Raw genomic sequence first — 12631 nt, forward strand, 5'->3', positions numbered from 1 at the left:
AGCGCGTCATACGGCAACCTATGCAAATCAATATCTAACATGTAACTGCCGACGTTGAATCCGATAAGTAGGAGAAGAGAAGTAAAATATTACAAACCATGACTCGATCACGGATACCATAAATGTTACTGAATTCTGTAAAACTTTTTTTTATTTTTTATTCCTTCCACAACAACTATGCACGGCTGATAGGCGATTGATAGTGTACAACAATTAACACGGTCGATTTTACATTATATTACGTAGAAGATGATTGAGCACACGAGTCAGTTATCTCACAAGGAAAAACAAACGCAAAAGTTCTTTACAGTAAAAAATAAGTGTCTCTATCGTGGCACAGCTTTCATAGTACGTTCAGTGTGCACGTTCACTCGGTAGTATTTCATGATCATTGAAGTTTTCTCACCGCGTATAACACGCTTATTTAAATCATCAATAGATGTTTTTTACAACATTTTGACATCCTTCGTTCAAAAATTTGTTATTATTTCCTTTCAACAACAACCTGTATTTACTTATCTCCATTTCTCTACCGCCGGATTTATTCCCGAAGCATGTTTACACTTCCTAGATGTTGTTTCTCCGTTAAATGCCCCGATATTATTTTTCTTGTAGTAATATTATGTACAGGTATTATTCGATTACACTTAACAAGTCCGTAAATTGTCTAATTCATGACTTATAAATCATCGTTTCCATGCAAACATGTCGTATGGCCAATAGATGTATACTTAAACGGTATCTGTGCAATATAAATAATCTTAAATTTTGGTAGAATGGGGGGACGACGGGCAAGTAGAAGAACTAAACTATTGTTTAGGCCTAGAGTGTTCGTATGTGTTGCGAGTTTAAATTTTTTTTTCATTCCTATCCTTTGACAAAAACTGTGTTTCAATAATTTTTTATATCAATAAATAATTAAAGAAAGAAAGAAAAGAGAGTTAAGAAAAGTAAGAATCGCACCCTGCACTAATCAAATTTTATTCCAATGTATTGGAATACAGTTTTGAAATCGTACCGTTAGATTTCTGCTTACTGTAAGCTGTGACATTCATCTCTGCAAACATTACAGCCTTCGTTGGGTAACTTAACTTTATGTTGTCAACTTGTTCGTTTTCTTGTTCACATCTTTCCTCGTTTTACTATTCTTAAGGTGGCCTAAGTCTCGTAGGATTGTGCCATAAATGGGTTGCACTATTCAGCGCATTGGAGTCACTATTTGTCGTCGCTGTCAGCGTAGTCGTGTACTGATAATCCTGCGATTGTTTTGATTGTTGTTGTTGCTGATTATTTTGTTGTTGAACAGCTGCAGCGCTACGTTTAGATTCTTGAGCCATTGAATCTGGGGAGGGTATTGGACGATGAGATTTCATATGTGCACTTCTGCTTTTCACTTTGTTGAAAACTCTGAAAAAAAACAAAAAAACAAGGAACGTGATAGAAATATCATCGACACATTTGCGTAATCTCTGGCACTGGATTACATCACAAACCGCTTGCTCAATGATAAAAATCAAATGACTCCGTTAAACAAGCAGATATATAAAGTATTTGGCATACTCATATAATTTTAATACATGCGGATCAATGTATAATAATATTATACAATCGACAAATAATTTCTTGCTGAGCGTTACATGTGAACGCTGCTCTATGCTTCATGTTTCATTTGATGTAATGTAAAATTAAGAACAGGTAGGTACATATAATATAAATTTTAATGAACATTCAGCTGGATTGTGCAAGAACCTCATGAAACGAAAATTTATATAATATTATGTGAAGGAGACGTGTGAGTATGTATATATATATATTTATATATATATACATGTACGTATAACTGATAATCATAAACAAGGCATATTAATGGAAATAGCATGCTATTTAATAGCATACTCGTTAGGGTAATTGTAAAAAGAATACGAGCCAGTCTTCGACATTAAGCGCACAGTGGAGATAATCGTAGATTTCCACTGTAAAATTGTAGGGTATAATTATCAAGAATTGTCAGATTCAAAGACAGCATTTTTGGCCAAGCTACCAGTTTGACACCGCCAATGGAATTCAATCGGGATGTCTTGGTATGGGCAGCTATATTTCTTTCCTTGGCAAGACTCCAACTCAATGGAATTACAAAAGATTTACAAAAGTTATACACGTTTCGTTCCCAATGCGTTGCTAATTGTGCATATAATAAGATTGAATCGGATGTACGACTCATGACTAATTCTGGGTGCCAAGTCTAACGCCGCAGTGCCTGCAGCAAGGTACATCCAAGTTTTCATATACGTCGAGGAATAGATTAGCCAATAATATTTCTGGATCAGAATGTAATATATGTTACGGAAATGGTTTGATTTAGATTAGATTAGAGACTTACTTCCCGCAAATCTTGCAGGGGTAGTGAAGTAGGGTGGGCACGGGTGGTAGATGCTCAGAACTAGTGTGAGTTTGTGAGTTGGTGTTGGCTGTGACGTGACCGGTTTGGCCAGTTTGGGTGCTTCCAGCCATCGTTACTGTTACACTTCCGCTAAAGCTCTGATAACACAAAGAAAACACAAAGCCAAAATAAACAACACAACCAAACGACAACAACGACAAACAATGACAACGCCAACAATCGATTTCATTACTTTGCCCGCGACTGTCAGGTTTTTATTTTTTTTTTTTTAATTTCTTTCGTCAAATAATAAGCATATTAAGAAAGCATTCACAATAATCGAACTACATGCGACAATTCAACTTTCACATGAAAAAGAAGATATGCATGTGTGTATGTACAGGTTTTCATACCCACCAAGTGTACAAACGTGAGTCTTCTGTCGATACATTTTACAGGTATAAAGATGCAAGGTATTTAGCTGAGGTTCGGGAGCAGATATATGTGTAGCAACTAGTTACAATTCGCAGCGCACTTGGCTTATAACGAATGGAAAACGTTTTACGCAGCTACAAACGTGTAATGCGTAATTCCTTTGTAATGCGTTGGAAATGACGCGATAGTGTCGGAATTCGGAGACTCGACCGACGAAAGCTCAACGTATAAACTAGTTCTTCGAATGTTCGAAACATAATTATGACGGTGTTCCAAATGTCCATGTTACAATAGACAAAACAACTGGTTTGTCGATAACACTATGTTATGTGATGACAGTGCTTGATTTTGCCAATAGAATCGACACGAAAGCCAGCGCGAATGTACACAATGATATACGTTTTCAGAAAGGATGAACAATACAAAAGATGTTAGACAAAGTAGTAAACAGTTGGGCGGATATATAATAAAATATGATAAATAATTAGATTGCGAGTAGCAGCAAGGAATATTAAGAAATGCAGATAAACCGTTAATATTAGTACGTATAACGATAACTCACATCAGGGCATTCGTAGGCGAATAATCTCAGCTCCCCTTCGCTGGTTGTCAGCGTGGCCGAACTTTCCCTTTCGTTAGTCTGCAACTGAGAGAATAATAATTTTGATATGAGAAACGAGCGGCGAATCGATACACTTTCAACTATCACTTAAATTCCCAACAACAACACTGTATATAATCAGCGACTAACCAGGGTGCGATGGAGAATTGATTTTTCTTCACTAAAGTCGAGATCCGTAACAGACGCGATTGCGTCTCTGAGTTCCTTGGTATCCTTACAATCTTTAATATCTTTATTTTCAATTTTGATCTTTGGTTTTCCGTGTCGTGATCTCATTTTTTTGTACTCATCAGGGCAAAGTTTTTTCCAGAGGTAGTAAAATTGCACGCATTGCTTAACAGATTTGCTTCCAACGTCACGAGCTATCCCCCTGAAATCTTTATTCCGTTTCGATAAACTCTGATAGAATAAGTCCATTTCGTGGGCTGTCCACCGATCAGACTCGTGGTACTCGTAGCTGAGCAATGGATGTCCCATTGGCAGAGAAGGAGTCGGTCTCATCAGCTTCAACATTGCTTCCTGAGTAAAGAAAAAAAAGAAAAAAAAAAACAAAAAAACATTCCAAAATTGAGCATTCGAAGAACAATAAATCAATATATCAGTACAGAGTAGGAAAGAATGAAACAATATATGCTTACGTGAATGTTTCCTTTGCACATATGCAGCAGGTGAAGAGCATACTCCTTATTTCTTCCCCCGCCAGGCACAGCTGCGCAACAGGCAAACTGTAGGTACATTTCAACTGAAAAAAAAACGAAAAAAAAAACGATCCCCGGGTAAATTTTACACCCTGTGATAAAAAGCTAGCATGCGAACAAGCCGTACATCGCCGACGCGATTGACACTTACTTTCCGTATCTGTCAAGCTGTTGTTTATGCCAGGATCCCACAGCAAATGGTCAACCTCGGGTCCTCCTCTGCCTCTCTCGCCGTCGCACCTGACCGGAGGTATCGTCGCTTGATATCTGGTGCCGATGTTTATTCTAGGGGGGGGTCCGTCGTTCCCTTGGGAATCGTCCGAACTGAATTCCGAATCCCTTTCGTGCTGGTGTAGCCTTGCGTATAGTCCCGGGCCTGATCTGGACGGGTCTAATATAGGCGGAGGTGTGTAACTACTGTCCCAATGTCTGTCACAGGCCCTTCTCAGTCTTGAAGGATACGAATTAGAGTTTGCGTAGTGGCCATCGATTCTCGGCCTTTTCCTAGACTGCCTTATCGGGCTAGCCGGAATACTTGTAGGACTAAGAAACACGTCCTCGTCGAGAAGCTCTTCCTTGATCTGTTCGATGGGAACCGGCAGATTGTTGGGCGTTTTACTTTTTACCGTCGTATTTTTCGCCGAGTTGTTTGTTTGTATGAGAAACTTGGCTGGATTAAAGGCCGGCTGATGTATCTGATTATGGTGAAACTGCGGCTGAGCATTTAACGCGCCTGACAAAACGTTGTTGGCGCCCGTAATTTCGGCTTTGGGAGTGGCGAGTCTTATTTCTTTTCTGAAAGTGAGCGGGCTCAGTGATCCAGCCTGGACAAGAACATTGGCTTTCTGAAGTCCGGCGGTCTGTATGAGTTTGAACTCGCCGTTGTTATCGACGACAATGCCAGCGAGACTCCCGTTCCCGAGTCCGATATCGACCAGATTCTGGTTGGTTATCAATTTGTACGATTGAAAGCCGGAGAACTCGAATTTCCTCCGACCAGCGGTGAAGTCCTTCGGACTAGACGAGAGCAGCGGATCCTCCGAGTTTGGCATCATCTGATTCTGTAGCCCGTGATGGGGAGATACAGGGAAACTCGTACCGGAAAAGGTCGCCGGACCGGGAGACGAAACCGAGGATGGCGGAAGCGAGGAGAGAGGCGAGGGTGCCGGGGTAGTCGACAGTGGACTCGGCAGCGGCGAATGAGGGTTCGGCGATCCGCCGTACAGGTCCGTGTCGGCCTCGGTCTCGCCGGGAAGAACCTCGCTCAAGGCTTCCTCGACCGCGGCCGCGGAGGACATCGTCGTCGTGTAAAACGCCGCGGAAAGAGGGGACGAGACGGGCCTAACGGAGTCCGGGTCTTCCTGGGGGCTCAGGAGCGGGAGGCTTCCGGTCAAAAGACCTTCCTGGCTAGCGGGTGGAGTCGGATATGTAAAGCTCGGACTGTCGTGGCGGGTGAGCGGCGACGGAAGCGGCGATTGGGTTGGCAAAGTGTGCGGACTCTCCGTGCTGTACTGGGCTCCGTAGGTGCTGAATTCCGCCAGGGAATCGGGCAGGGGTGAATTGACCAGAGCCTGGAGGTCCGGGTTGACCGTGTGCTGCGTCGAGAACCTATCCTCGAGCGATATATCCTGCAGTTGTTCGGAAGACTGTTCGTGCAGGAGGCCCGTCGTCTGAAACTTGAAACGCGGGACACGCGGAGTTAGGGTGTGTCAACAACGCGATCACCCCTCGCAAATAAAGTCGAAAATCCCCTAGTCGCGGGGTCGATATTCACCTGAATCGAGTCGAGCTGGGTCGCGTGCAGCAGGACGCTGTCGGGCACGGCCGTTACTTGCTGAAACACCTCGTCCTGCAAACTCGGACTGAAGTATCCTCCGTCTTCCGAGTATCCCGTCATCGGGAAGCTGTCCGTTACGGAGGCCTGGAGCTGGGTCTGCGATTGCTGTTGTTGATTGGCGTTCGGCTGGGCCGCGGCGGTAGTTGCCTGATAGTTTAGCTGAACCCTCTGGCCTGGATCAGAGGCCGTCCTCTTCACCGCCATTTTCGTGGTTCCCTGTACGAGCAGAGACGAGGCGGGGGAATTAGTGAGGAAAGAGCGCGCGATAAGAACGACAAAAACCATCCCAAGCCCAGAGCGAGGGGCGGTAGGTTTTACGTACCTTCAGTATCATGTCTGCCAAGGCTTGAGCTTGGGCCTGGGTCTGGGCTTCCTGGAGCTGCTTCTGTACCGCGGCATGATTAGCGACGGTGACATTGGGCTGCCTGAAGTGTTCGCTGTCCGAATGCCTCCTCACCTTCTCTCCGATGGTTAGAGGCGGAGGTGCGGGTATCGCGAAGCCGGTCTTCCCCGAGGTCTGATTTGGCCGGTCGGCCGAGGTCTGAGTGGTGAAGGTGGTGGGAGTCGAGCGAGACTGGACAGCCGCAGGGTTGTTGCCATCGTTGGCTGAAAGAGCGAGAGCTGCTTGAATTACTCGCTGGGATCTGACCGAGATTATCGCGTGCGATGTTCCACCATCGACTCTGCAAGCGTACTCAACGGATTGTTCATTTCCTAGGCGTCATTCGCGGCCCGGAACGAACGGGACAATGCGCGAGGTTCATTTTTCAATTAGCACGTCAACGCGCCCCGTCAAATCACCCGCGAAATGTAAACAATCGCGTGGAAGCTTCCCAGTGCCAAGAAAGACGAACCCGATGGCCGATGCTGAACAAAACCTGCCATTTCCACTTCTCGACGCTTATACATATACAGTGCGTGTATATCCATCTCTTTATTACTCGCGAGTTTATTGTCCGCATGAAACCGGGAAGAGCCTCTGATTCAAACGGACCCTCGTCAATCCTCGAAGTCTCACCCCCTTTCGTGCAGGGTCCTTGAACGACAATTCGCTTCACATTTTTGTTTCGCACAGGTTCATTTTTTTTTTTTTTTTTCGCCATTTTTACCCAATCCAGTGATACTCGAATTTCAACTTCCTGTCGTTACTTTCGCATCGTTAGTGCAACGTAGCTACAAAAATTGTACCGGTACAAGTCAAGAGGTCTAAGTGGTGATTCATGTATTTGAATTCTGCCCTACTGGTCTCTAAGGAAAAAAATTCAACTCGTTTCGACTGCCGCTGAAATTTTTTTTCTCCCTGCCCGATATTGGGCTAGAAAAAAAATTTTCTTCCATATACCGGTGCGCTTCATTAATTCGGGGCAATTAAAACGAACGCTGAGCGAGCCGCCTTATAATAGTCTGTATAGATAAAATATCAATTATACTCGTTACGAGCTTTTTGCCTGCTTTTTCGATCCTGCCGCATTGGGCAAAAAGGTTTTGCGGTCGACTAATTGATTGGGTATCCCATTGACTTTATTGAACAAGCAATGCGCATCGATAATAAATACATTTATTCGCAGCGTGTGCGAGTTCCGCGTGCATTCAGAATCAGTAGCAGCATCACCACCACCGTCATCCCATCGATTTGGTTTATTAGGAAGCCAGATTGCCAGGTCAGGGCAAATTATAACATTTCGGCCACCGAGCTGCGGTTGCCGGTTGTCGACTGAGCTCTTCTCATTGTAAAAAGGCAAAACATGCAACGCTGAGGAATGATTACGACGACGACGACGACGATGATGGCCTTGCGCTGCTAAATGGCTCTTGGAGAAATGTGACTAAACGATATTTGCCGAATTATTATTCTTTCATACACGCTATTAATAAATTGAATTAGTATTACCAGTCGTTCTCTTTTGGATGATTTTCTCCTCGATTAAAGCTCTCACACTTGACGATGCAGTCTGCAGAGGAGGACCGACGACCTCCTTCTTTTCGCACTTCTTATTCTCCGCGTCCTGAAAAAGTCGGAGTAAAACGTTACCATTGGCAAATAAGATGGAAGTAAAATCGATCGATTCAAGTATGTAGATACAGATTGCAGCCGGGGCCGGCTCCTAATTACTAAGCGAACCTAATCGAGGGTCTGTATTCGATTATCCGGCGATGAAATCAACGGCGTGTGACATCGCGAAATCGCGCCTTCTCGTCTCGACGACGGCTCGATACGGACAGGTATTCGTAGGCTAGCCGATCCGTCAGTCATCCGACGTTATAGCGGTTGCCGGTCAACGGTGCCGGACGATAATCGCTCGAGATGATTCGGGGCAATTTCCCGCGGCGGAGGATCTCTGACCAGGATCTCCGACGCGAGGAATAGCCAAAACGTAACCGAGGATCACCTTTGACACGCGTGCAACGATACACACGCGTACGTGGCGATGTGTCGTGAATATTGATCCTGTTGCTAATGTTGGAAATTGATTGCGAGCGGCAACCGCGAGGAAACTCATCAATTCGACTATACCGTCGCGTCGATCGGTCGTTGCCGATGTTACATGTACGCAGACTACGACCATTCGCCAGGAACGTAAGTGCAGATACAGACGCGTGTGTTGGAGGTTTGGTAAAAAAACGGTGTTTTTTTTTTTGTCCCTACAACGATTCGCGCGCACGGTTTCACCTCGATATGGAAAGACTATCGGTGAAATTACATGCGGGAGGGCGATGAGTACATTTGCTCCGTCATGGATCGACTCGCGAACCTGGATAGAGAACGCGGTGCAGGGCAAGCGAAGAGCAAAACCAACCACCTTGCAGGCGAATCGAAGTCAATCTGCATAATGGAGACAGCTCGAGACAATGTTTGCTCTAGCGGTGAAGGAGAGGCGGCGAGGGGTCGGAACTCCGGCTTTATTTGGATTTACCGGTAAGTGCTGAGAGCTGGGGAGGAAAGAAGAACCTGTTAATGGGCTCGTTTCAATTCGATCCCCGTTCTCCGCATCCCGGCTCGCGCAGTCATCGATGAGAAGTACGAGACTCGGTACGAGGTTCGCGGGTACCGAGCACGGAATCCTTGAATACTCGATTAAAAGCCCATTTGCCCATATATACTCGTACACGTACGTGCAACGTGTTAATTCCCCCTGGATATTCGACGGGGAATTATAACATCACGAGGGCCGGCTGACGTCAAGGATTGTAAAACGTGTATCTCTCACCTTTTTGAAGTAACCCCCGTGGAGTCTCATGTGCCCGTTGAGGGCCGGGATGTTCTTGAACTTTCGATGACACAAATTGCACTCGACTGGTTTCGGCTCCGCCTGAATTTTCGCTGTCGGACTTTGACCAGGCGACGACGTGTTGCCCGGCGAAGGGCTGTTCTTACCCGCGTTTCCGTTGCCTGGTGAATTTGCTTGCTGCTGGGCCTGCTGCTGCTGTTGCTGCAACGATAACAATGTGGGATTTTCAAATTTTCGTTCGTGCGACCTTGTAAAAATATACATAGAGAAAATACTCGTGCAGTCAGGTTCGCCGAGTACGTTAGAGAAGAAATCCGATCACCTGATTTCACGAAAAAAGTAATCTCAACAAATCGATTTATACAAATTGCTCGAGCGAAAACCCATTCTGGATGACAGGTTTTGCTACCGAAAGAGGAGCAAATATTTTCCTACTTCCTCCAGGTTTTACGACAATTTTTTTGCTCAGTAATTGTTGCTAATTTTTCGAGAGACCTGAAAAAAAAAAAGTTAAAAATTGAACCACCCCAAGGTACACGGTAGGTTCAACGACCTCTTTTTCAACCCGTGCAAGGATTATTGATATAGCCGAGCCGTCGGCAAGGAAGAGCGCAACGACGAAGGGCTGAGAATTAGGCACGGCGTTCGTCTGAATTCCCGTATCTTGGTTAGCTGTAGAGAGAAAAGGACTCGTTCGCTCTCTTATCCCTTTCCGTCCTCCGTCCTCCGTCCTACGTATAACATCCCGTCAAATTACCCTCCTAACGAGGACGAAGGTTCGTCTAATGACACGGCGATGCATAGCCGGGACTTTGTGAAATACCCGACTGAAAGGGGCACGGTGGTGATGGTAGTGGAGGAGGAGGAGGAGGAGGAGGAGCAGCGAAGTACCGTACAGATCCCAACTTCTTCTGAACTTTGTAAATTGCAGATAGGTAGGCATATAAAATTACATCTTCGTCAACACTTTCCTCCCCCCTCCCTTCTGCGCAACAAATTTACAACTCAGCCGGCAGGGTGTGTAGAATTAACGGTTCAATATCGGGAATGTCGCGGGTTGTATCGGGTAGCGAAGCAAAATAGAAAAATAACTGAATTATTTTGCACTACGGTAAATGTAAGGTGTACGAATGAACGAAGGTGCCAGCGGGGGTATGAGTATTGTCCTACGACCGCCGACGACAGATATCTACAGAGACAGGGATAAAGCGTGCGAGAGGAGGAGGAGGAGGATAAGGAGGGGTCGGTATAATGGAACCAGGATGGGATAATTTCGTCGGCCGCGGACGGACGCGGGAATTGCAAATAATTGCATTGCGTTCGAGTGATTCGCGGACGGGTGTTCCTCGCGTACAGAGCAGCCCCCCTACCCTCATCGCCATGGCGAACAAACCGCGGGTGTCGAACGAATTGCATTGTCGCGAGCTGGAGCCTTCGATCGATCCGAATCTCCGTCGGGTTAACGTTGCGGATTTCATCCGCGTGCCGTATCGTTCTACACCTACATCTATCTACGTGCGTGCGTGCATACGTATACAACGGATGCAAACATGCACGTATAGGTATACGGCTCTATACAGCGCTGGAGGGGTTGTGAAAGGGTGTGAAAGGGTGCGAGGGTGGAGGTGTTATTAGGCTGTGTCACGCGTTGTAATCCTGGAGGAGATGGAGTGCCTACGTACGGTGTGTAATAGCGGTTCTTCGCGAACTCGTGTGTCGGGAGTGGTTCTTTTTTTTCCTCAAAGAAATCCGTTCCTCGTTTCGCTCCTATTCCTGCGGTACCTGTGACACAACCTATACCTATACATACCTATATCTGTACCTACGTCGTTTCTTTTTCACCGATATTTTCATTCGAGCGCGAAACAGAGACGCGGAGCAGAGAAACTGGCGATATCGGAACACGCTCCGCGATCAAAAGCCTTCCTCCCGGCCAATTGATTTCGCTGCCCCTCACGCGCTTCGAATATTTACGATTCAGGTTATACCCTCGTGCGTCCCGCCATCTCCCAAAGCCCGTAAAATTCGGATTAGTTTCAATTTATATTCAGTTTCCCGCTTGCGTGTAGGTATACCGTAGATCTCTACGTGTTCCTGATACGACTGACCCGAGACGAATCCATTTTTTTCCGCGAAGATTTGCCAATTTTAACGCGAGAGGGTAACGTTGTCCGGGTTTTCATTTTCCCATTAAACCATCAGGGCCAGACCAGAGTCACAGGCGGGGTGGAGTGACAGGGATTTCTCCCCAGAGCCGAGGTGAACGTTGGCGAGAACGACGAAGAAGGGAACGCGGACCTCGGGGGCTGAGATAAGACGGAGTCTTCTTGCGAGGAGACGAATTGTCTCTAGACACTGATAATTCGGCTAATTGTACGGCTTCGTTCTCGCTTGCGCGTCTTCCGTAGTAGGTAGGTACGTACGTACCTACAAGCTACGTTTGTGAGGTTACACGTACACCTGACTTACAAAGAGATCGCGGAGCGAAGGGGATGATTTTGACAAGGGAGCCTGCCGACAATTAGCCAACGGCACACTGCGCGAAATGGGAATTAGAGAAAACGATTTCCCTACCTTTTATTAAACTAATTAGCTTTACTCGGAGGAATTCGTTTGTAGGCACGACGATTTCTTCTCGTCAATTTCAAGCCAGCATTACACGCTATGTTATACGGATATATTACATACACTCAGGGTATGTCAAAATCGCGGACAGCGTCTAGCCAGGGTTCGTGGAAAATAATATTCCCGTTATTGGTCGTCATGGGAAAAATCTCGTTTCGTTTTATACGAAAGATGTTTGACGTACGAGGAGAGTATCAGGCTTCCGAATTACGGATTTTTTAAAACATCTAGGATCGTTTTTATGGCTTATAACGCCGATCCTATAATATGTAGTTTCATCTAACAGACTTCTCTTCACTCCGGTTACAATCTATCATTTTAATAGCTGCAACCGTAGCAAACGCAATCCTTGCTGTATTTTCGCTTAGGTTATTAATATTCATTTTCCTCTGTTGAACTTTCATCGATAGGATCTCGTAGTTTAAAATATTATCTCTGAGCATTCGTGAGATAACGAATAGATAAAGGCCGATTAGATGGTACTACAATTAGGAGCTAAAAATTTTGTTTCAAAGAAATACTCCTCGAAGCTACAAAATCCACGACGCGGAGGGCTGATACTTTCGTTGTCAGTTTATTTCGGTGATACGAATTTCTTCCTCGGTGTATTCAAGTGTACAGGTATACATTACTCACGTCCTACTCGGGAATAATGCTCGGATCGCATTGGAAGGCGAAAGTTCGCGCACCGAGAAACTTGCGAAAGTCGGTTGAAATTGTTCGTTCCAAGGGTGCTGGTTGTGGTTGAGTAGGGTGGAAGGCGGAGGCCGGAGTTGAAAACAAGGAAAGTCGCGAGCTTCGCCG

At 45.6% G+C, this 12631-nt stretch overlaps 1 protein-coding gene across 6 annotated transcripts in view; it reads right to left on the minus strand.

The window, feature by feature from the left end:
* Positions 1 to 133: 133 nt before the first annotated feature.
* The window catches only part of LOC124303811 (uncharacterized), a 176651-nt gene continuing 164153 nt past the window's right edge, over positions 134 to 12631 (minus strand). For 4 of the 6 annotated variants that reach the window (XM_046761511.1, XM_046761507.1, XM_046761510.1 and 1 more), the window contains 10 exons: positions 9182 to 9403; positions 7864 to 7978; positions 6295 to 6593; positions 5910 to 6188; positions 4287 to 5811; positions 4076 to 4179; positions 3567 to 3956; positions 3378 to 3461; positions 2381 to 2538; positions 134 to 1407 (listed from right to left, as the gene is read on the minus strand). In XM_046761511.1, coding sequence (XP_046617467.1) covers positions 1149 to 1407; positions 2381 to 2538; positions 3378 to 3461; positions 3567 to 3956; positions 4076 to 4179; positions 4287 to 5811; positions 5910 to 6188; positions 6295 to 6593; positions 7864 to 7978; positions 9182 to 9403 — 3435 coding nt within the window. In that variant the 3' untranslated portion in view covers positions 134 to 1148. The remainder of the gene's footprint in view (positions 1408 to 2380; positions 2539 to 3377; positions 3462 to 3566; positions 3957 to 4075; positions 4180 to 4286; positions 5812 to 5909; positions 6189 to 6294; positions 6594 to 7863; positions 7979 to 9181; positions 9404 to 12631) is intronic. The other 2 variants (XM_046761508.1, XM_046761512.1) reach the window with 2 other exon arrangements.

The sequence above is a fragment of the Neodiprion virginianus genome, chromosome 4 (assembly GCF_021901495.1).
Source record: "Neodiprion virginianus isolate iyNeoVirg1 chromosome 4, iyNeoVirg1.1, whole genome shotgun sequence".
Taxonomy (NCBI): domain Eukaryota; kingdom Metazoa; phylum Arthropoda; class Insecta; order Hymenoptera; family Diprionidae; genus Neodiprion; species Neodiprion virginianus.